Here is a 25,723-nt window from a genome sequence, read left to right on the forward strand (position 1 = left end):
GCCCGCCACCGCTGAAGCTTACGGGGCCGAGAAGACTTTCTGATCGTGCCTCGCAGCTCCGCGCTGCCGGGAAAGCCGGGGGCTGCCTGCAGCGCTCAGCCTCCCTCTCCCTGCCGCACACAGGCGCGCTCCCTCGCCCTCTCCCCCCTCCTCCCTCCCCCCCAGGCTCTGCACGCCGTCTCTCCCCCTCTCAAACACGCGCGCACGCTTTCTCTCACTCTCCCTTTACTCGGAGCTGCACTGATAGCGATTTAATGACGGGAAAAAGTTAAGGGATTAAACCAATATGAACCATCGTTGCTCGTAGCAGTGCCCTATCCAGAGCAGAGCAGAATCCAGCGAGCATCACTGCAGGAATGGAGTCGGTAAAACAAAGGATTTTGACCCCTGGCAAGGAGGGATTGAAAAATTTTGCCGGAAAATCTCTTGGTCAACTCTACAGGTAAGACTAAAATATATTAGAGAACTCTAGTTCTTAGAAACAATTGAAAGCTTTTGTTAATCGTGAGCTGCTGGTCGAGGTGGAATAGGTGTGCTCTGGGGAGCTTAGTGGTGGAGAGGTTGGGAGCTGTTTATATATCACCGGTGTAATCTGGATACTGGAAACTATTGCTGAAGCTTCTCAATATGGCACCCTTCTAACTTCTCTATCTGATTCGTGGATGCTGCCAGTGAATATGTAGCCAAAGATTACCCCATCTTTCTCACACAAAAACAGGATCCCATCTAGAAACCATACTCAGCAGAGAGCGGCTCCCCTTGTCTTTGCTTTTTATTAATTCTGAAACGTGCTCACAAGACCTTTATCACTGCTTTCACCAATAATTAAATAATAGTAATAATTTAGTAATAATAATCTTTCTGAGATTTGATTAGTCTTAGCCCTTGTGTAATCCACCGTCAGAGGAAGATAAACAAGGATATGTATAAATAATTGATGTCCAAATGATTTTTTTTTTTTTTTTAATTCTGAGGCTGAAATGTATGGAGGGATGTGTTTAATTATTTATCCGTCTGCACTGAGAAGCATCCACTTGTCTTATAAGTGATATACGACTGTAACTGCTAAATTCACAGGCATGCCTGCATGTTCCTGTGTGTACAAATTTCCACCATCTTCATGATCTGTATAGACAGAAAACAGACACAAATCCACGCATATTTAAAAGGGTATGTACTAAAGTTGACACATCGTGCCCCATCCAAGCTAGTGACTTCAGTGACCTCTAGGACGTTTGAGTATAGCCTGTGAAATTCCAATGTATTTTGGATCTTCTCGTCTGCCAACACTTATCCCAGCGTTGTTTCGAATTGTGGATTAAAGCTAACTGCGGATTTATCTGTCTACTGTAGGTCATGTAGAAGTCTTTTTTTCCGTGCCTATGCGGCAGTATTGGGCACAAGCACAAGGTTCTTCCACAGCATGAATCACAACTTCTGCTGCCATTTTAAGGGAACTGTTACTGAAGTGATAAGACAAAAGTGAAATTTTCATTTTAGTGGAAAGAGTACAGCTTTGAAAAGCAAAAAAGCAAAACTGAAGCCAACAGAGACGTAGTAAATATCCTGCATTTTATCATTATATCATCTTAAATTGTGAGGAAAAATAAAAAGGACTAATTGATAATCCGGAGTAACTGCTTCAAAATGTCCTTAAGGAAATAAACTTCCTATTTTTCCCCTAAGGGATTCCACAAAACATAAATGAAACAACGGTCTCTACTGCTTTTTGTATTATCATACAGTGAGCAACGGAGAAAGCATTTGTATTTTCCAGTAAAACTCCGTTTGAACTCTCCATTAATTAATAAATCATCCAGTTACCTCTTTAATTTTTTTTTTCTGCTTTGTTTTGTTTTGTGTTTTTTTGGTTTTTTTTTTTTTTTTTCTTCTTCTTTTTTTTTCTCCTAGGCATAGGATTGACCTATTTTATTTCCGATTCTAGGAATTCAAATACTTTTCACCTCCCTTATATGTTAACGTCTTCCGGAAGATATTCCCGTTTAATGGGAAGACATTCGTGCATCTTTTTATTCGCACAAACGAATTTTTAACATAAAAACAGGGGATTTTCTTGTATTCGCAATTTAAGATAATAAGAAACGATGCAGTATTAAAGCACGGAAATAATTCTCCCGGCAAATAAAAATCGTTAGGATTTCAACCGAGTAACCACGGGATAAAGTCTCCCATTTGCTTCAAAGCACAGGCAACAATCTGAGCCTAATTCTGCTAATTGTTAGCGCCCTATTAGCCGGATGAGTTAACCTCAAAGAGCAGCTCCTCCGAAGAGAATGTCTGAGGTGAGAAGACACTCCTAAGGCGGGGGTTAGGGCAGTGGCAGGAGAGAGCCCAACGTCGGGAAATGGAGCACTCGCTCCTCGGTAAGAACGGAGCTAGGATGAAAGCCGTTAATATTTCTGTCTTTTCAATATCTCGCTTGCTGCAAAAGAAGATTCAGAGATTCATCATGGAGCATCAGCTTGATACATCCGATATCTTTTATTATGCACTCGGTATTTTTAAAGATTCACACCAAAGAAGAGATAGAATTTGCTAAGTAATCTTTTGCTGGGTTGGGATATTTTTTTTATTTTTTTATTTTTTGAGGCATGAGGGGTGGGTAGGGGGAATTCATCCTTTTTTTTCTTTTTTTTTTTTTTTTAAGGGGAGAGGGAGGGGCATGATTCGGTATTTTTTACTGTTGATTCGACATAGCTTCAAATGGCCAGCACCCTCCAGATTCCTGCACATTGATTTCTCGGTCTGATAGGATTCCCGTGTAAAACCAAGGAAGTGCGAACGGTGAGATCGAGCTCAGAGCTGAGTTAGGAAAGAAACCTAACCCTAGCTGAGTAGATGCGATCTTTACAAAGGCTTCCCCAAAGTCGTCAGTTCTCTAAAGACAGTCATTTATTTATTTATTTCCCACTGCATGTGCCAGCCATTTTGCAAATCGAAAATAAGTAGCAATACCGCCGCCCCACCCTTTCTGGTACTCTTTCTATTGTTCCCAATCCAGAAGCAAAATGCACGCAGAGCTCGTTCCCCCTTGGTGTTTCTATACGGCAGAGGGAGAATAAAACCTTCTCCAGAACACCGTTCCAGTTTCCGTGCTCAACCTCTTGGGCTGCCCAACATGGCGCCTCCGCAGTGGCTACAGATGATGTCTTCTTAATGTGTCCTACATATTTACGCAGAAGTCTTTAATGATAGATGAGCAATTCTCAGCTAAAGCTCCTCCCTGGGTTTCTGCAGCGGGCTGTCGCGGGGCGGAAGGGAGCTGGGCATGACTAATCGTGACTCCCACAGGTCACAGCTGAAGAACAAGTGAAGGTGAACGGAAAACAAGGAGTAAACATCCAAAGCAAGCCGAAGGGGCGGGGGGGGCTGTGAACTTAAGCCTTCAGCTACCCGAGGTGGCTGCGCATTCAGGCAGTGGGGAGGCAGGGCTTGACTTTCCCTTCTTGTGTCGGTCAGAGTCCTAGAGAAGAGGCAGAAGCCCGGGGACACCATCGAATTGACGGAAGATGGGAAGCCCATGGAAATGCCCGAGAAGAAAGCCCCGCTTTGCGACTGTACCTGCTTCGGGCTGCCCCGGAGGTACATCATTGCCATCATGAGTGGACTGGGATTCTGCATTTCCTTCGGGATCCGATGTAACTTGGGAGTGGCCATCGTGGACATGGTCAATAACAGCACCATACACCGAGGAGGAAAAATTATTAAAGAGGTGGGAATCCTTCCCTCGTAACTCTCATGCCCTCTCGGTGCACTTCCCAGCTTCAGACCAGGCACCTCAGCGCAGGCAGCCGGGCACCGCTGCAAGGATGCTCCCGTGCCGCCCCTCGGCTCTGCCCGCCTCCCGCCGCCCTTGGTAGCCCGAAACCTTCGTTGGGGAAAGATAAATCATTTCTGCCAATTATTTCTATTTTTCAATTGTGGTTCCCAGCGCAAAGCCGTTTGGGGCTAAAGCGAGCGGGCAGATACGTTTTCCTTTTGCACATCACGTAGGAAAACGCAGCTATCTCGTGAAATAAATATAGGGAAAGGAACACACCGAATAAACCGACTGTAAAAGGGTGAAACGTAAACGGGGAGGTTATGCAGGAATGTTTGATAAAGCAGGATGAAAGAATTTGCATTGAAAAGGCGTTAAATGCCGTGTCAAATCTGCTTAGAGCGTAGCGGGCGAGAGGCTGTGTGACACCTAGACGAGGAACGGGACAGCGAGCCCACGGTCATCCCTGCCGGGGGGGTCTGCACGATTCTGCTGCTCTTCCATCCGGGGGGTGGACAGTGTGGGTGCGGTGGGGATCCAGTCGGAAGGGAAGGCAGCAGGAGCTCCTTGTCCCGGGTGCCATCGCTGGCCTCGACCGGCACGGTGAAGCTTTTTACGGGAACTTTCTTTAATCTAGCACGATTACAGCTTTCCTCTACTCTTTCTTTCTTTCTCTCCCCGGTTCCTTGGCTCTGGAAGAAAGCGAAGTTTAACTGGGATCCTGAGACGGTTGGCATGATCCACGGCTCGTTTTTCTGGGGCTACATTATCACCCAGATCCCCGGAGGGTATATCTCGTCCCGACTGGCAGCCAACAGGTAACGACGACCTAAATCTCCTCAGTTTCATGCACGGGGGCGGACAAAGGGGCGGCTCCTGGCCCGGAGCTCGGCTCCGCTCTCCCCGCCCGGGGCGGCCCCGAAAAAACCTCCGCCCGGCCGGGATGTAGGAGCTCTAAAGAAGGAAAGTAGGAAACCAGGAGAAGTGGCTGTTTCCACCCTCCCTCCCAAACTGCTCGCTGGTTTCGCGAGGGATCTCGGCGTTTTTTTTTCTTTTCTCGTTATTTTCTCGTTCAAATTAGCTCGGGGAGGTTGTGGTAGCGCTGTTCTAAAGAGCCGCATTCAGAGGCAAGTTCAAAGATTCATTGTTTTCTCAAAGCCTGAGAGATCATTATTTTCTTCCCCGAAAGAATTTTTGTTTTTTTTTTCTCCTGTGAAAAAAGAAAACCATCGGCAGGAATTTTCCATTAACGCGAACGAACGTAGAATGGTCGAAAACACGTTTCCATGAGACTTGCACAATGAAAAGAAAGTGCAGATGGTGCGGGGACTTAAGGACTGGTTTCTATGGTGTCTGGCCATTTTTCAAGCACCCAGGGTGCGATTCTACCTGTTAATTAGATCCGCTGAGTATTCAAGACACATGGCTTTCACATCCATTCTTAATGCCCCAGGCTCATCGGTAGACGACACAGCAAAGGTCCTAGTGCCAGTCTTCAAAACCATAACAAACTAAGTGTAAATGGATACTAAAATCAGCAGTATATACCTTTATCTCTTCTCAGAAGTGTGCAACATCAAAGGTAGGCATAGGCTGATGGAGACACTTTGCTTGGGAAGAAAGCTGGCCTGTATTTGTTTGAGAAAGAGGGGAGCTATGGCAAAAATACTCTCTCCATGGTGAATGCCTTTTAGACAGATACCTACATTACAGATCCTTTGCAACTGAGATAACCATCCATTGATAAACAAACCCAGAATGCAATGTATGTATTGAAGTGGGATATGCATTGTCTGTGAGTTTACAGGTGCCATCTTTTTGTTAATAGCTCAGAAATCTAAAGAGGCTATTTTGAATAGCAATCAACAGCTGTTGAAGCTGTTCCTTCTTCGAGCTTTTTTGGCATCTTTGCAGAGCCTAGCTTCTCAGGATCAATGGAAGTCTTACCTGAGTTAAGACTGACGAATCTGACTCAGAGAAACAAAAGCCTGTCCTTGTTTGCCCTAGTAATGTCAGTAATTAGAATCAATACAGATTTAATGTGGGGCAGCTACAAAGATTTACAAGACAAAAGCACGGAGTCCCAAGAAATCTCAGTAGTTTGTTTACACGTTCTACCTGACCTTGGGCAATCAAGCTTTCTTCCTCTATATGGATATTTACACTTACATCAGTAAAGGTAGGCCAGTTCTAATTGCTAACCTGGACATATTTTAACCCAATTTTTCATAGATTCGTGATCTGTTATTAGCATCATGGAAAGCTTCTGAAACAGCAACGAGGGAAATGACCAGATAAACCACAGATTAAAGGAACTAGCTGCTAGTAATTACAAACGGTAAAATATAGGTGGTGTCTGTGACTTTTATTTAGCTTGCAGATAAAAAATGGCTTAGAACAGAGACTTGGATTGTTAGATGTAGTGGCTGAAACAACAACACATCAAGGAGTCCAAACCCTGCTACAGATTTTGATATCTGTAGATATTCAGCTTGAAATGAAGGGGATTGCTGTAGGGTCACATGACACTCAAAATAAGGTGCAAAGCTTGGTGTCTACACCTTTTGCAAGAAACCCCACATCAGAAGAAGTCAGGAAAGTACCATTAGAAGCTATATCACATCATAAGCTGTAAAGTTCAAGGCTCCTGCTGCACAGACATTCTGTTCTGCTTTGAACCATAGCTCTTACCATGCATAGGCCCCCAGTACTTCTGACACATCACATATAGCAATTTACAGACATACAGTGATTTACAGATTTTTAAGTAGTAAATGGAGTTTCTCAGAAATTTGCTGTAGATAGCTTTGGTCTCAATTAGCATTCATCACTGACAATTTTGTTATAGTCTTTTATATAGTTTGCTGTAGTAAAGCATTTAGGAAAATGCTTTATTTTAAGTATAAATTATAGAAGGTTTATGCTGCTGTAGAACCAATGTGATCAAATAAAACCACCTTGTAAAATTCCGGAGAGCACAGAGAAATACTTCTCCTGAGCACTTACTTTGCCAGTGGTCAGTGGTACTTAAAATCAGAGAATCAAAGTTGGAAAAGACCTCCAAGATCATCCAGATAAGCTGTACAGCAGCTACCAAAACTTCCTCACTAAATCACATCCATTAGCACAACATCTAAATGTTTCTTGAACACTTCTGCAGATGGTGACTCAAACACCTCTCTGGGCAGCCCATTCCAGTTCCTGACCACTCTTTTGGAGAATAAATTTTTCCTCATATCTAACCTGAATCTCCCCTGGCACAACTTGAGGCCATTCCTTCTAGTTCCATCACTAATTACATGAAAGAAGAGACTAAACAAACCCAGGTCAGTGAACCTGTCAACCTTTGTTTACTTCCATAGAAAGAAGGAACATTCAGCACATTCCAAAAGACATGGACTTGGGCTTCAGGTGCGCCCTCATTTGCAATAAGTGAAGCTTTAAACTCGTGACTCTTCAGTCATGTGTAGAAATAGAGGATTCCCTTTTGCTGCAAGGCTGGAGAACTCTTCTTGCAGAGGAGGACTGGAACAAAAATAATGTACAAACAGCCACAGTAGGCTGAAGGAACAAAGGAAGTGCAATGTGGAGGTCTGTTTGTAGGGTTTATTTCAGCAATATCTTTTCTCTAGGTCAATCAGCAATGAATCTTGCCATCAAGGAAGCATTACATAATGATAGCAGAGAGTACTGAGATATGCTCTGAGCTCTGAGAAAGTGTTTTGTCACAAAGCATCCAGCACAGTTTGTATTTAATTGAGGTTGTTTTTCACAGACTAATTTATGTACAGCCTTATTCTATAATTCTCTTCTCCCCATATTGCACTGCAATGAGAGTAGAATTGTTTTTGTAGAGATGTTTACATAAATATATTCATCAAGAACAAAACCAGCAATGATTCAGGGCTTCTGAGACTGTAGGGTCAAAAACAGATGAACAACTCCAAAGTAAGATAAATGCTTGTCAATTACAATGCATTCTGATTAGTAATATCAAAGTTTTGTCTCAAAAGAATGAATAAAAAGTGATAATATTTTTTGAGATTATTGGGGATTCGGTGCTGTGTTTTTCACTAAAGTCACAGTGAATTTTCAATTGTTGGAGTGGGGCTTCCGTGAGAAGAACCTGAGATATTTTTGCTTTGTTTATAGGTATTTTTCCCTGAAAAAGTGCAAGGAAACATGTAAACTCAACTCTTATGCACTAATACAATGTATCCAAGCTAGGTAATTAGCAGAGCTGTTACTCATAGTGCCAGTTAATGCCATTTAAGAGCACAAGTCCGATTTTAATGCTTTTAAACTACAGGTTTGCGTGTGAGCATGAGAATGGCTCTCTCCAGGGGGGCTATCATCATGCAATTACTATGTCATGAATAGAAACCATGAAACCCTCAATCTTCTAAACACACTAAGTCTTAATTTCTACCGAAGTCATTAAAATAACTTTGGCTGGGGTTAATCAGACTTTGCCTTTTCTTAACAAATTTTTTAAAAGGAATAATTCTCAGTAGCTGAAGACCTCTTATTAAAAGGAAGAAAAAAGAATCGGTGCTTTGGTAGTCTTCAAATTTCATTTGTGTATTTGATTTAAATGGAACATGATGGCCAAGATGTTTAAATGCTTTAAAACAATTCCAGGGATGTTCTGTCTCCAAGAATATTCTTTTCTCTGCCTGTATATTGTATAAGACACCAGGTTACCAGGATATTTGCCCAAGTCAAATGCAGTGTGATGGAGCCCCTTCTTGTGTTTTTCACAACCAAGTGAATGCCTGCAGTTAGGCTAGTCATACTCTACCAGTGTGACTAATATGAAGAGATTAATGTGCAATAACGTCCAAGGACATATCTACTGCTATCATAACGCTATGCAGTCCCTAAACAACACCTACTGCTACGTTCACATTTCATCAGCCATTTCAGGAACACTGATAAGCTCATTAGTAAAAAAAAAAATGGATCAGGAAACTGGTGATATATTAAGGATCACTTGGTAAAGATTTTGTTCAAAATAATACATGTCCATAATACACAAAATAATACACTCCATCAGGGAGTGAGAAAGCTCTGGAAAGCTGTCATGCTGAGTGAGATTTTAATCTATTCTGTGTGATCCTCTTGTAAGGAAGTCAGTGTAATCCTACGTGTTTTTCTGTCTTTGGAATGGTCAGTGTATTTAGGTCAATGGAAATTACTGTGGATTGTTGCAAGTAATTTGGGTAAGAGTATTAATATGAGTTTTTAAAAAAAAATCATAAATGGGTTACAGGAGAGTCACAGAAGTAGTTATAAAATAGAATATTGTGTCATAAAGTGAAATAATAGCAGGAACTATATATTCAGTGTGTCAGTATATAAAAAACAATAGTCGGAAATAATCTGATTATAAAACATGCAAATAGCTCTACTAAAAAAAACCACAAAAACATTGGATGTAAATGTGTGTTTTAGAAAGATGTAAAGATTGAAAGATATAACAAGAATCAGTAAGAAGCAGCCAGATAAATGGGGGTATAAAGAGCAACGTTGAAAGTAACCAGTCATATTTTCTGATATGCCTTTTAAAAACAATTTAAAGACATACTGAAAATCTGTAATTAAACCATTGTCCTCACAAAAGCCTTATTATGTTGTGGCAATCTTTCCTCACTGATTTACAAAGTAACAGGTTAAACACATACTGCTATTCAGGAATGATTCCCTGAAGTTAATGGCTCATTGTTAGATTACACCTGCTCAGGAATTCATTCCCAGGTGTGCAGTTACATATTTAGAATATAAACACATTTGACTTTAGATGCCAAATAGTGTTTCAAAAAGAGATTTGTAATAATCACAGACTTTTTGGTAAAGCAATGCTGGCTGACTATTTTAATTTGTATATACTTGATCATGAGAACTCTGTTACACAAAGACCTAATGAAAGCAGAATAGAAAGACAGTTAAAGAAATATATAACGAATTGCCTTATAATTCCATGATAATGACTTGTATTTCCCATTATCTGTTAAACCACAAATCCTGGCACTATCCACATTAAGGATAATTCTCTAACGTAATTTCTCTACAACTCAATTATCTCTCATCTCTGTAGAACTCTTCATCATTGTCACACTCCGATCTGAATGAAAATACATAAAAATCAAACTCTCTCTTCAAATTCTTGTTTTCCATGTGCCATTCATCTTGTTATCAAGGGCTAAAACCTCATACCCAGCACGTAATCCAGTAGGATTATTTTCATGAATAGACTGAGTGATATTTCAGACAACTGTACATCAAAGCATTTCATCTCAGACCCAAACATTTTCATTGTCATTAACGTGTCACTGAAATCATATCTTTCTCCTTAACTTAGTCTTAACGACAACAAAACAAAACATATAAACTGAAATAGCAAGCAACCACACATCTTTACATTCTGCCATACGTAGATATAATATGCTGCAGTGTTTTTGGTGCGTAACCACAGAATGGTGAGACTGGAGCCAAATTCTGAACTTCTGAAGACATGAGATGATTCAGTTCAAAATCATGCAGATCTAACTGTGCTACAGTCCCAGACACTGGCGTTGGGTTTGTCTGTTTCCAGACAGAGCAGCCTATTCTGAACAAAGAAAGAAAAAAATCCAAAAAAACCCATACTAAAAATCCCAAATGAGATGATTTTGTTGCCCTACTGCATTGCAGAGTCTTTTAAGCACCAGTTACTGCAAGCAGGGGACTGGAGAGCCATCTCTGGGTGGCTGGTACTGCTGTTCCCTCTGCCATATGGCTCAGGGTCTTTCCATTTTTCTGTCATGAATGATGGAGCTGTTTTCACAATGTAATGATGCAGCAAGGGATTTGGATGGGGTTTTTGGTTGATAAAAGGGGGGCTCAGATGTGTGACAAAAATTAATAATGTACCCAAGCCCTTATTATACTAGATTAGATGACGGGAGGTCGGCTTTTACATATTAATGTTTCATGAAAGGCTTGTAATAGGATTTAGTATGAAAGGCACACAGACACATCCCGCTCCTCCCTTCCACACGTGTATGAATGAAAGTAACTTGTTTTTATCATGTTTTTAAAAAGATAGATAGAGCTGCTGTACTATGGCTTCTGGCCACAGATTGTTACTGGATAGATTGGTTTTAAGCAATTCTCTCCATGTTCTCTCTCAATTCTCTCCGTTCAGCCAAAGACTGGCACTTGGGAATAAGCATTCCCCCCTAATGTTAAAGGTAGCTTATTCTGCCTGTTTGCTAGGCAGCTGAGTTCATTGACCACTCCAATATTCATGGCATAATCCCAGATTCATTAGCCCTATGTCATTTTATGCAAACGAAGGATCTGATTCAGAAAAAAAACACTACATTCTGTCTATCATTCATAGAGCCATGAACTGTCATGGTGGACATTTAAGGTGAATATGTCCACAGTAGAAAGGTTAAGAAAGTAAGCAGAAATGAGTCAGTGCTAGACATAAGCCAAAATGATGATATAACATTGCAGAACGTCTGCCCATATGGGGTTCATTTTCACTTAATTCATATCAAATAAGCAAACTGAAGTAGAAAATATCCCAAGGAGGGTTATCAGCATGAACTATGAAGTGAAAAGATAACTAGAGTAAGAGAAATATTATCAGGATTACTTAGGTTATTTAGTTTACAGAGGGAATGAGCAAGTGACATGGCAGGTACGCACTGAATACACTTAAGTAATGTAAATATTCCAAATTGACTACTCACAGTCTGCAGTCTAGAAGGTAACCACTGAAGCTGGAACAGCTGGAAAAATACAAACAATTGTCACAATATAATATGGATAAAAACAGTTTTTTCAGAAGTTAGTACAAGCACTCTTTACATTGACATAAGGTAGAAGTAAGCAAATCATCATTAACAGTGTTAGAAATTTGCTTGGAAGCTCTGTATTTATCATTAGCATTATAGGCTAAACAATTATTTTCTCTTTTTTTTTTGCTGAGAAAAACATGTGTTACTCCAAGTGGACTACTACAAGTCCACAAGAGGCAGATTTTTTTGAATTATTTGGATATAGAATAGAAGATATCATCCAGATATGTCAGTATTGCCAATTAACTTCTCTTCCAGCTCTATCCAAGGTCTTCATTCTTCAGAATCCCTGCTGAATGTATGATTCCTCATAACCTTTCAGAGGGGAAAATCTAGCCCTCTCTTACACAGCATAGATAATGCCAGGCACTTTTCCCAACAAGTATCCACAATCACTTCTACCTGCTTTGTTATTTCAGCCCAATACAGTATCAACACTGGATTTCATGCTACAAAATGTGATTGAGGCTGTTGCACAGAAATATTAATGTCGCTGTCATTTTGCTCTGAAAGAATCCACATTTAACCCAAGCAGTGAGGATATTGTCATCTATAACACTTAGTCTTTATATCAGAAAACACTCCACCAGGCAGTGCAAATATAGCCTCTGAGTTTATACATTGCCAGATCCATAAAATATTTTGAAGTATGAACATGAATGATTTATTTTATAACTGCATTATATCTCTCTAAATTGAGAGGTAGTTATGAATCACAGTCCAAGGCCTGGAACTCAGTAAGATAATTTGAATGAGACGGCCTAGGTTTGAAACATGATCTAGCAAATTACATATTTAAAGAGCAAGCCAACCCAAAGCTAATGAGCTAGAAGGAATGTGTCTGAGTTTTATCTTGACATATATGGGTATAATGAGCTGTAAAACAAAACTACAGTTTGAGAGATTTCCCAGCTGAATTCAAACAGGAGAGAGAGAGGGCTAATTGGGTGATCAAATGAATGAAGAAAAGGAAGATGGGATGGAGATAGCCCAGCTTGCTTAGTGATGCAAAAGAAAGAAGATAGGACTGCTATTGGGTTAGACAGCAGATATGAGAACTGCTAAAATAAGACAACATGAGTGCAAGATATCTATCAGATGTAGGAAGTAACAAGCTGGAAATGCTTCCAAAATAAGTAGGGCACATGCTAATTACTTCTGGGTTGGAACTTCATCTGCTTATGAAAGGATGATGTAATCCACTTGCTGGGAAAAGCATTGATCAGAATTTAATGGCCCAGGAGGGTTTACATCCAGCATCAATTACCAAGATGCTGTCATCATGTGCCAAAGTCTTAAAAAGTACAAAAAACAAAAAAACATTCTGTATCAAATATATCTCTGAAGAACAAATGGATCTTCGTAAGAAGTATTTGGGGACTTTGTTTGACTTCTATGTGCCAGTGGTAATAATGGAACTCAGTGAAGGCAGAAGGTCAAAAAGGGACTTCATATTCCTGACAGACATTGGCTTAATCTATACACGGCATTTCTCTCTGGCACTTGGCTCAGTCAGGCCTTGCAAGGTTTATTCTACTAAAAGACTTGGGAATACTTTGGAATTCGCTCATCTTCAAAACATGCATATCAAGCTATAGCAAATTTGAGTCCTCAAAATGCCCTATATCAAAGTCTTAAAAGACCCCCATCACACTTAATATAGTTGGAGAGACACCTTGTAAGAAGGGAATGTTAAGTAGCAGCCAATAATCTGAAATATACAGTGACTGAACATACAGATAACTCAAAGAAAAAAATGAAGGTAAAGATAAATTGTCACTGCTAGCAAGATCTGCAGAAGAAATGATCCTGATAAATCTTCGCATGCTTACAGACATTCCAGCCAGCTCTTAATTTTTTTGCTTAAACATCTCACTAATAAAAACATTTTAAAAGTTTTAATCCAATATCCAGCCTTGTAGCTCCCCACAGACAAGAAATTATTTGGATTGTTTAAAAAAACAAAGAAAGGAAAAAATAGCATAATCAACTCTACGTTTTGTTGCTGGCCCTTTATAGGAGGTTTGTCAAAAGATGACAGTCCGTGAAGTCAGAGCAGAAGATAAATTTTAGCAATCTTGAGCTGATAGAATAGTCTAAAAAACTTAATTTATGAGAAACAGCTGCAGCTGCCAGAGCTGCTCCTGCTCTGGACTTCTCCCAGACAAGCACACGTCCTTAGATGTTCTTTCTTGACAATTAAGACCTAGATTCTTTTAATATATGTTTGATAAAATAAGTTTTCTTTCATCAACATAATACATTATTTTCTGTAAGGAAGAAAATGGCAATAATATTTTTAGGCTACACTGGAAAAGCTTTTCAAGAAATGTTCATGTTTTCACTCCACTTTAGTTTACATCGCTAAACAGAGGGATCTCATCTAAGACCAGGAAAAACATTCTGTGTTTGTTAGTGGCCAAATATTGGATTTTGTATGAAAAATTGCCTATATGAAAGACTTGTGCTCAGTTACTACTGGCTTAGCTGTTGTAGGACTGTGGGAAAAAATGGGAAAGCATTCACATCAATGAAGAGTCATTAAATACTGGTGATCATACTAACTCATCCATGATGATGACAAAAAAGCCATGCAAAGAAATATTCTAAAGGTGCTAAAAGCAATTAATTGAACCACTAAAAAAGTTCAGACAGCATTAAAAGAGAAGATAATAATTTGTATAAAATGTTCAATACCAATAATTCACCAAATTAAAATCAAGTCCTTATAACGTGATCAGTATTACTGTAAAATTGTGAAGCAGACAAGCAGACATGTTGTGTGTCACAAAAAGGAATATGGGCTTTATTTTCCATAGGTTCCTCTTTTCAATCAGAACAACGGATTTAATTTACCACAGCAGTATGGAATGTTGTACTTCTTCAAGATTCCCTAAGAAATCATGAAAACAACAACAACAACAAACTTTCTTACTCTACAGAGAGGCTTTAGGTGAAATGATGATCATTGACTTTTTGGAGGTGAAAAATACTCAGTTACTGCTCTTGATGGTTGTTCCAGTAAAGTCACTGAAAACTTGTTTAGTTTATAACGAAATCTGATGTGATACCTTCTATGCACTTATAGCTCCCAATTTTATTCCATACAAGCATACATCATCTTGTTTTGTAGTCTTAGGTGACCAGCATTTACTATTCCTTAATTATTTGGGATTTTAATGACGTGACATTCATAACTCATTCATAATGCATATATTCAAGTGTCTTAAAGCACCTTCTTGAAATAAATAGCTAAATTTACTATTTTGAACATATACAGCTATCTGTTTTTCCTTTTTTAAAGAATGGACATTAGTTAAGGTACTCCATATGCTTTAGATTTGACATATTATTTTGTCTAACAGTTTATTTTTAATGAAAGTAGACCACAATTATTTGAGAATAAGAAGACATAATGTTAAATCTTCAGTGACATTAAAGAATGACATCAACGAAATGCACTAGATTCTGACAGCTGGGGAATTGAGTCCTACCATGCACATGGGAAAAGAGTTCTAGGTTTATGGAGTCATTGGAGCAATTTTCACTCCCAGTCCTTTGGGTAAAAGGATGCTTCCAACCAGGAGTCCTTAATTTCGGATATCATATGCGTAACCCAATATGTCACCCATCTGGTGTTCAGCATTTGGCAAGCATCTGTATTCCCACTGTTCTCAGTTCAGTTTATAAGCTGACACTTCTTTCAACCAAGTAACCAAATCTATAATGCGCTTCCATGCAGAATGCTCATGTAATATGGATTGCATGAAAAAAGCAGATGTGAATAGTGAGACTTCATAGAGATTAGAAATCCAGAGGTGAAAATAAGTGCATTTCTTTCTCTTTAGTTTTTCCCCAAAGAGGAAAATGAGCCAACTGGCTTGAAAATCAAAAAGATTAATTCTTCCCACAACTTCATTCCATTCTAAGTATTTCTCCTGCCTTGTCAGAGTCATTTCCTTCCTCTATTCCCATCCTGAATGTCTCTTAGTCAAATATGATTTTGCTGTTATTCCTACTTGTATTACAGAAGGACCAAGTCCCAGCTCACAACCTCTGTATAATGCTTTTGTCAGTAAAACACTGAGGTTCAATGTTAGATCCTGTCTTTTGGGACTGAATCTACTGAGTCTACAAATGGAAATAGATAAGCAAAGCATAATTCCTTCTTTCAAGGATTCTAGTCACTTTTGTGGGCTAGGATTTACATTTTTACCTCCTCCCTGACATACCATGTTTATTAATTTGTCCTTTGTGTATGGATAAATTCTTCTATATATTTAAACCACTTGCTGTTTTGGGATCAGAAAAAAATTTTCCCTCCTATCCAGGGGCTGCTGAAGGGATATCACAACAGTTTAGTTCCCTCCTAATGCCAAGGCAGAGAATAATGGCATTGTCATCGGCCTGCTCCATCTCTGTGGCTTGCTGCAGTTTTTCCCAGATTTTACCTTAAATCTTCTAAAGCTCTTAATTTATACCATGGAATTTAGATATGTTTTGTGTTTTTTAGAGCATGCCCAGAATGAAACAAATGCTTATGGACACCTCTGAACGAAAATTCAACAGCACAGCTACTTGCAATTCCTCAGATGGTCTCAGTACAATACAGCAGGATCTGGCTTCCTCTTTAAGAAATGTCGGCATATTTGTACCTGACATATAAAGCCTTCAGCACAAGTCCATGTTGCTGCAGAAGCCATGGCCAAAGGAATGCGCAGGAAGGCATGGTAGCTTAAGACTGTATCCATTGAGAGTCATGTTGATCTGTTCAAGATGATAACAGAATATTATGAGGACAGACACATACACGTATAAAAAGAACGGTGCAGTGTTGGATAGGAAGGAATATTTGTCCCTTTGCATGCTGGTCTCATTTCAAAGAGAATCATGTTTGTTCAGAAACATAACATAACAACATAATAACATAAACGTAATCATTTTCAATTGCAGTAAGTACAATTATGAACACTACGGGTCTGTTTGTTATGGAAATACGGGGATCCTACAGAAAAACATGGCTTAACATATACATAATCTGTCTGACCTTTTTCATCAGATTTATGCAGATGAATGAGTAGTTAGGATGAGGAGAAAATGTAAACAAGTCATAAAATCAGTAGCTTAATAAAGGCAACAAAATGGTAAGAACTGAAATAATACAATTCAGGGGCTTGGTGTGTGGGAGAGTAAAATTCCTTAGAAATGCATTCTTATTTGCCAGAAATCATTATAAATATAGTTAGCTGAGATATTTAAAACAATAAACAGGAAATCTGTATCAAAAAAAGCAGAAGCATATCACAATACTTCATTAGGAAAAAGGATTCAGTTATAATGGGGGAGGGGGGGGAATAAACGTAAGAAGGCAAAAAACTAATGTTATTTATGAGTGTGCACTGAGAAATGCAAAGAAATGCAAACCAAATGAAAGATGCATCTGCCATTGATTGGGAGTTACAGAGGAAATGGGCTCTCTACAGCAGACGCACTAAAATTGTAGTTTCTAATTTTTTTCTCGAATGCAAATTAGAGAGACATTTCTGACAAGAATCATGAATTTAACTCTTATTTATGCTAACCTCAATCCCATAGCTATTTGGAAGAAAACGGATCTGTTTTTGAGAAAGATTTTGAGAAAGCATGGCTCTGAGAGAGAGCTGATGCTCAAGAAACATTGTTGAGTTCTTCTATTATCTGATCCTCAGTGTAACTGAATGTTCACTAGTACTTATGTGTTAAACACAGGCAAGATCTTTTGTTTGGAAGATATATGAGTCAGATCGTTCTCTGAATTGCATTTTACTTTATTTTCTGGAAGGAACAGATTCAAGGAAACAGCTACTTTTTAGTGAACATGAGAACAAAGAAATTCTAGGAAACACGGCTTTCAACTGTGGCAAACAGAAGCAGATTCCAGATACAGAAGTGAAAAAACTATACTAAATTTCCTTGAATAAACAGTTACATAACAATTTCGAAGATCTCATCCTTATAAAGAGAACAATTCACGTTCCATATTAACATGATTTTGCTAGGAACAGTGACTTTAAAAGGGTTGTGCTGATTAATACTAGCTCTAGCAAGGCTACACACTGACACAAAGCTACAAAAGAACAACTAACAGACAAAAATTAAGAATAATGACCAAAGTCAGGCCAAACCTGCTGACACAAACACATACACCAGTCAGGCCCAGCAAATGCACTGCTCATGCTGCCAGATGAAGGCAGGAGGAAGCTGCACACAGAGCTAAGTTGTGTCTGCCATCAGATACAGAGTGCAGGGAACACAGTGAGATCAGGTTTGAAGCTGTTTAATGAAGCTTCCTTTAAGTGCCAAGCAGTGTTTCTCTGTATGGCTGCCATTTCTTACTTATCAAACTTTTATACATGGAATATATTCAGCTTGCTATTTAAGTGTTTGCATCAGGCTGTAGTTTTAAACAGATGAGGGCTCTGTCAAATCAGTTCCACATCAGATACCACAATGTTAACATATACTCAGGATTTTTCTTAGCACTACATGACTTTGTACAAAGAAAATGGACAGTTTAAAGTGGATTTTTTTTTAAATGATAGTTCATTTCATGCTTGTACTTCTTAATGTACTTTAAACAACAGAATTGCTGGGAAGCTGTCAAAGTCAAAATCTATGAGTAAGTGGCCCCTAGAAAAAAACAACAGAAAGGATAATTCATTCCCCATGGAAAATGCTCCTGTGTTTAAGAACATTACATCTCTGTTTGAAATTCTTCCTGCTGCTTTGGCATTTATAAGAGAGTTTCTACTTTAGAAGTAGTGAACACGTGCTGCCACTTTCTTATGATTAAAGCACCTAAGAGAGTTTCTCTAATGCCCAGCTACCTGTTTTAACAAAACATATGGAGTTCTAATTTCTCCAGATATTAGAGAATCGAATTAGGTTTGGTTGAAAGAAAAGTAAAAATTAGGGAAGAGTGGAGCAGTATAAAGAGTAAGATGCAGGTGTGATTACACAAGACGTATTTACTCAAGACACTAGGCAAAATAGATATCTGCATGTCTGTGCTTGGTCTGAGTGCTATCACACAGACTATAAGACTAAATGAAAGTAGATGCTTATCCTGCCCAGCAGTTAGCATATTCCCTATGTAAATTTCAAACATTTAAACTTATTTGTGTTGGTATGTGAACATCTGTGAAATAAGTCTTTTTTAAGTCAACATTACAGAAGTTACTTCATTTACTGTTTTTTTTTCCACCCTTGCAGAGTATTTGGTGCTGCCATACTGCTGACATCCTCCCTCAACATGTTGATACCATCTGCAGCCAGGGTGCATTACGGGTGTGTCATCTTTGTCAGGATCCTGCAGGGCCTTGTAGAGGTATGGAAAAATAAAATTACCGGCAAATGATTATTAGCATTTAAACAGCAATCATCTCATTTGATGAGGAAAAAAGTTTCCAATTTACTCCTGATTTTTTAGTACAGTGTTACAATTTTTACAATTACAGCAATTTGATTTTCCTATACCTATAAAATTACAAAAGCTTCCCCTTGCTGAGAAGCCAGCAAGAACTAACATTGAAGTTTTACTGAAATCCTGATCCATCTCAGAGGGCTAATGGTGTAGATACAAAACATAAATATTCTTTTTTACTCTGCCTCCCAGTTCCCAGGGCAGAATGGTGAAGAAAAAGAGAATATAAATGCACAAGTATCAGCATAAGTATCAAAGGAGGGACAAAGGATGGCCTTCAAACATTCCAAATACAATTTAGCAAATAGTTTTCTTTTCCATTGCTCTAAAACAATCAAATAAGATCAACAAGAGTTAAAAAATATAATGTCAGAAGTAATTCACTATCTTTTAATGAACCTTTTTGAGCTCTTAAAGAATTGTGTGGTGCTTTTTGTTTGATTTAAAAGGAGTTACCTTTTATGTCTTTCTTCAAAACCACCCTTTAACTCACAATAGGAAAACTGCAAGGAAATCACTGCATCTTACAGGGTTGAAATTTTAGAAAATGTAACATGAAATATGCTGTGCTTTTTCCCAGAATTCATGCTTGAGAACTACTGTGGTGTCTGAATAGTTATATACAGCCACTTTTCTCTTTATTTGATATTTTATTCCCTCTGAAAAAGTAGGAAAATGTTGAGTTGAACAAAACACACTGTAGCTTTAATAGAAACTGAAGTTTTCCTGTGGCTGTGCTCAGACTTTGCTGTAGGAATGTAAAGCATTCTCAGCACCTTGTTTGTAGCAGCGTTAAAACAAATATTCACACAAAAAAGAAAAATGAACTACTTGATTGATCAGCATCATCTAACTTGTGGCATGCCCATTTCCCAGGGGGTCACCTACCCTGCCTGCCATGGGATTTGGAGCAAGTGGGCCCCCCCATTAGAAAGAAGTAGGTTAGCAACCACTTCCTTTTGTGGTAAGTAACTTCAAATTTTTGTCTCGCTTTCATTTGTAACCTAGGAGTACTTTGAGACTTAATTTCCTCACTTTTTCATCCATATATATCTTGTTTTGTAGGTTCCTATGCAGGAGCTGTTATTGCAATGCCTTTAGCTGGGATTCTAGTGCAATATACGGGGTGGTCTTCGGTGTTCTATGTGTATGGTATGCACTTCTCATCTCACTCCAGTATTGCATGACCTTACTCTACCCCATGTAGAGATGTAAAAGTAACCATGAAGAGGCCCCTCCAAAACAGGAATGTCTCCATAATCTAAAAATGCAGTCTTGAGAAAAAGAAAATGAACTGAATTTAAAGGAGAGCAACATTATCAAACAAGACTGGAAAAACCATCACTTCTAGTAGTAGTGCAGCCTGCTATGGAAATCTATAGAAACCCAGATTCTCAGAGGTAACATCACTCTTACAGAACTGTAACTTAAGAGTACACCCCTCTACCCACAGTAGTTCTGCTACATTAAATTACACTCATAGTAAAAAAAAAAAAAATGGCCCAAGGGTGTTCAGTCAAAAAATTGATGTGAATTAAGGGGAAATATCACAGAAAATTATTAAACTACTCAGGGGGTATGTGACTATGTTGAAAACAGTGCCACAATCTTGTCCTTTGAAGATTAAAAAAAAAAAAAAAAAAAAAAAATGTTGTTCAGTAATAAAAAAAAAATGGCCTAAAGCAGAACAGACCATCATTTACATGTAATGTAAAAGGGGAGTTGTATCATTGCGTAGTACAAGTTAATGTTAGAACATAAATGATATTCACGCAGAGTGAAGTCACTCTGTAAATGAAACAGAAGTCTTCAAGGCTCTGCACGCATTTTACAGAATTGTTTTTTACAGGATTTGGCTCTTAGAATGATTTGGTAGAGAAGCAGTAACAACATTTGCAATTTAAATTTGTTACAATTATCCACATATTTTCTTTTTTTGCTACTTTACTGTGCATTTCTTTTGAAAGCCTTTTTCTCCATTCCAAAGGGAGCTTTGGTATAGTCTGGTACATGTTTTGGCTTTTGGTTTCGTATGAGAGTCCTGCAAAGCATCCTACAATCACAGATGAAGAAAGGCGATACATAGAAGAAAGCATTGGAGAGAGTGCCAACCTACTAGGTGCAATGGAAGTAAGAATATTCATACACTTATGTGCTATGAGATAGGAACAATAAAAACCAAACAAATAAAACCAAAATGAATCAACATAAAAATAGCAGTATGTTGGATATTTTAAGACAGACAACAATTGAACTTTTCTGGGGGGGACGGGGGATGATCTGAAATCTGCTGAAGGATTTCTTGGTGAATAGTGCTTCTGCATGAAAAGAACACAGGTGCGAGAGGATCAGTCATGGAATTCATGTCTGGTCTTTCTCTACTAATGTAAAATACATTTTTAAAAAGAGCTAGAGCTAAAGCTAGAATTGCATTTGGAATTGAAAACTTATTGAGACTTTCATGCTACCTTGAGTTCAAGTGGTTCATAATTTATCCCTTCTGAATTGTGTTCATCTTCATAAAAGTAAACTAGAGGAAAAGCACCACCTTAAGGAACTCAAGACATCAGAAATAGCAAATCCTGTCTATTCTGTATTTGCTTTTAAGGAAAGACTGCCAGATGAAATAGAACATTCTAGTAGATTCATAAGAACATCCCCCATTACAGAGGCAACTGCTGGAGACATGCTATCAAGCCTCAGGAATTTCCTCTAAGCAAAAAAACCTTTAATCTAGATTAAACAGGGAATTAGAAATACTGGCAATATTTTTTTAATGTATAGTTTACATATGAAAATGTTCTCAAGATGTTCTTAAGTATAATTTGATAAGTATACAAATGGCATATGTAAAGAACTAGCAGCTCTTTAAGGACGCCCTTCTGAGAGCGTAATGGCTCTCCATTCCCCAGAAAAAGTCAAGCAGGGAAGGCAGGCAACCATCGTGGCTGTGTAAGGACCTGCAGCTTAAACTGAGGGAAAAGAAGGAAATACACAGAAAGTGGAAGCGGGGTTGTGTATCTTGGGAGGAATGCAGGGCTGTTGTCCAAGTGTATAGAGATAGGATTAGGAAAGCTAAAGCACAGATGGAGCTGAACTTGGCGAGGGATGTGAAAGACAACAAGAAGGGGTTCAAAAGGTACATAGGCAGAAAGAGACAGGCCAAGGAGAGTGTTCCCCCTCTGATGAAAGATAATGGGGAGCTGGCTTCCTCAGACATAGAAGAAGCTGAGCTACTCAATGAGTGCTTTGCCTCAGTCTTCACAGGTGGTCAGGTTTCCCATGTATACCAGGACCATGAGCCTCTAGGTGATACTGTGGGGAGTGGTTTCTGTCCCATAGTGGAATAAATCCAAGTCCTTCTCATGCAATTGAATGTATATAAGTGCATGGGGCTGGATAATATCCATCGTGGGGTTATGAAAGAGATGGCTGATGTGGTTGCCAAGATGCTCTCCATCATATTTGAAAAATCATGGCTGGTGAGGTCCCCAGTGAGTGGAAAAAGGCAAATATTACTCCTATGTTTAAGAAAGGGAGAAAGAAAGACTCAGGGAACTACAGGCTGGTGAACCTCACCTCTGTGCTTGGGAAGATCATGGAGCAGATCCTCCTAGAAGCTTTGTTACAAGATAAAGAGGTGATTCGAGACAGCCAGCATGGCTTCACCAAGGGCAGATCGTGCCTGAGCAATCTAGTGGCCTTCTATGATGGAGTGACAGCTTGGGTGGATGGGGAAGGGGTGATGGATGTCATCTACCTGGATTTCTGCAAGGCCGTTCACATGGTCCCTCACCACATCCTTCTCCCTAAACCGGAGAGGTGTGGATGTGAAGGAGGCACTGTTGGATGGATTAGGAATTGTCTGGCCGGACACAGGCAAAGGGTTGTGATCAATGGTTCTGCGTCAGGGTGGAGGCCTGTCACAAACGGTGTCCCTCAGGGGTTGGTCGTGGGACCGGTGCTCTTCAGCATCTTCGTCGACGACACAGACGAGGGCATCGAGTGCACCCTCAGCAAGTCTGCAGATGGCACCGAGCTGAGCGGTGCGGCCGATGCACTGGAAGGAAGGGAAGCCATCCAGAGGGACCTGGACAGGATGGAGAAGTGGGGCCATGAAAACCTGATATGGTTCAAGAAGGTCATGTGCAGGGTGCTGCACCTGGGTCAGGGAAATCCCAGGTGTTTATACAAACTGGGCATAGAACCCCATGAGAGCAGCCCTGCAGAGAAGGACTTGGGGGTCCTGGTGGATGAGAAGCTGCACATGAGCCAGCAGTGTGTGCCTGCATCCCAGAAGGCCAACTGTGTTCTGGGCTGCATTAGAAAAGGGGTGGCCAGCAGGGAGAGGGAGGTGATCATCCCCCTCTGCTCAGCTCTTGTGAGGCCCCATCTGCAGTGCTGCGTCCAGGCCTGGGGCCCCCAGTACAGGAAGGACGTGGAGCTCTGGGAGTCGGTCCAGAGGAGGGCACTGAGATGATCAGAGGGCTGGAGCAGCTCTCCTATGAGGAAAGGTTGAGGAAACTGGGCTTGGTTAGTTTGGAGAAGAGAAGGATCTGGGGAGACCTCATTGCAGCTGTCCAGTACTTGAAGGGAGCATATAAACAGGAGGGGGAACGGCTGTTTATGATGGTGGATAGTGATAAGTCAAGGGAAAATGGTCTTAAACTGAGATATGGAGGTTTGGGTTAGATATTAGGAGGAAGTTTTTCACACACAGGGTGATGAAGTACTGGAACAGGTTGCCCAAGGAGGTTGTGGATGCCCCATCCCTGGAGGCATTCAAGGCCAGGCTGGATGTGGCTCTGGGCAGCCTGGGCTGCTGGTTGGTGACCCTGCATATAGCAGGGGGGTTGAAACTCAATAATCATTGTGGTCCTTTTCAACCTAGGCCCTATGATTCTATCCAGTGGGTTGGACTTTTTTTTGAAGAAAACTCAATATTCAGGCAATTTTCAGACACTCACTGGGATCTGGATCCTGCACTTGAATCAACACAGATGGAACAAACCCTGAGCTCACAGAGAGGTGTTGCCACTCAGCAGGACTGTAGTTCTGCCCATCTGTCATCTTTTTTCATTATACAATTCATTTAAAAAGAGTCATAAAACAAAGCAAAATATATCGACCGAACAGCTTCATAGTTGAGACTTGGTTGAAACTAAAGTCAAATTTTGGAGATCAAGTTCTACATATTAAAATATGTGATTAAAATGTGGATAAAAAAAACAAAAACATGTACTTGCACACTTGTACTTGTGAAAGTAACACCTTAGATACAGATTTCTTTAAAGGAAATGTAGTTTTGGGCATTGTGTATTCATGTTTACATTATAGAACTAACAGCATCTGTAACTGAACTTTGTGGTACAGATCAGGATCACTGAGTTTCCCCACTTGTGTACTGTGTAATTTTTATTTATGTCTTTATATTAAATTTAAAGTGGATTTAAAATGCATCCAATTGTGGATGCATGTACTTTAGGACAATTAAAGTCACTGGAATTCAAGTACATAGAATTGTGTATATATTAACTTACTAGAAAATAGGTAAAAAGTAGGAATAGAAAAGGGAGATAGATATTCACTATTGATCAAAATATTGACTGTATTCCTTTCTTGTGTTTCAGAAATACAAAACTCCATGGAGAAAGTTTTTTACATCTATGCCAGTCTATGCAATAATTGTTGCAAACTTCTGTAGAAGCTGGACTTTCTACTTGTTACTTATTAGTCAGCCTGCTTACTTTGAGGAAGTATTCGGATTTGAAATAAGCAAGGTATGTAAGAACAAGCTGAACCTTTCATCTTCACTAAGCAAGAATCAGTCACATTTGTAGTATTTATAGGTAGAAAAAAACAAACCCTGATGTTCTGCATTTTCATGTGGTTGTTCTTTGTAGGTTTCAGATCTTATCCTTCGTGGCTACTAGGCCATTTACCAGCACCTATGTGTGAAATAATAGCAATGTTAAAGGGTCTGGAGCATATCTCACAGGACAAAAAGCTGACAGACCTGGGTCTGTTCACCCTAGAAAAGAGAAGACTGAGAGGGAATCTGATCAATGTTTATTAACTTTGAAAGTTTGAGAGGCAATTAGACAAGACCAGAATATTTTCAGAGATATATAGTGATAGCACAAAGAGCAACATCCAAGAACTGGAACATAGGAAGTTCACCCTTATATACCCAAGAACTTCTGCATTCTGCCTTCTTTACCTTCTGTGAAGATACTCAAAACCTGTCTGGACACCTACATGTATGACCTGCTATAGAGAACCTGTTTTATCAGGGCATTAGGACTTGAGGTCCCTGCCAACCTATCACCTTCTTACACCTCCTTTTAGTGTGGGGAGAGCAGCATCCTTTCTTCTACTTAGGAAGAGAAACAGTTGACAGGAAAATATGATACCTTAGGGTTGACAATTCCACTTAGCTCGTGAATTTTCAGTCAGCCTCTTAAATGGGGCACAATCAAACAAGCCTCAGAAAAATATAGTAAGCTTTTTACCGATATAGATTTCCCTCTTCTGAAAGCAATAAGGACTTGTATATTTCAAGTATTCACATCCTTTTGATATTCTAGGTGGTACTGAACCACACTAAACAAGATGGAGAGCACAGCAATA

The 25,723-nt window shown here is 39.5% G+C and overlaps 1 protein-coding gene across 1 annotated transcript in view; it reads left to right on the forward strand.

Moving 5' to 3' along the window:
- The first annotated feature begins 356 nt into the window (after positions 1–356).
- SLC17A6 (solute carrier family 17 member 6) overlaps positions 357–25,723 on the forward strand; it is a 29,729-nt gene continuing 4,362 nt past the window's right edge. The window contains exons 1-8 of the mRNA XM_042837281.1: positions 357–442; positions 3,481–3,733; positions 4,481–4,599; positions 18,883–18,997; positions 19,970–20,057; positions 20,159–20,245; positions 21,081–21,223; positions 24,724–24,873. Coding sequence (XP_042693215.1) covers positions 357–442; positions 3,481–3,733; positions 4,481–4,599; positions 18,883–18,997; positions 19,970–20,057; positions 20,159–20,245; positions 21,081–21,223; positions 24,724–24,873 — 1,041 coding nt within the window. The remainder of the gene's footprint in view (positions 443–3,480; positions 3,734–4,480; positions 4,600–18,882; positions 18,998–19,969; positions 20,058–20,158; positions 20,246–21,080; positions 21,224–24,723; positions 24,874–25,723) is intronic.

This window comes from Centrocercus urophasianus, unplaced genomic scaffold (genome assembly GCF_019232065.1).
Source record: "Centrocercus urophasianus isolate 14NV4802_14NV808 unplaced genomic scaffold, USGS_Curo_1.0 seq_7, whole genome shotgun sequence".
Lineage (NCBI taxonomy): Eukaryota > Metazoa > Chordata > Aves > Galliformes > Phasianidae > Centrocercus > Centrocercus urophasianus.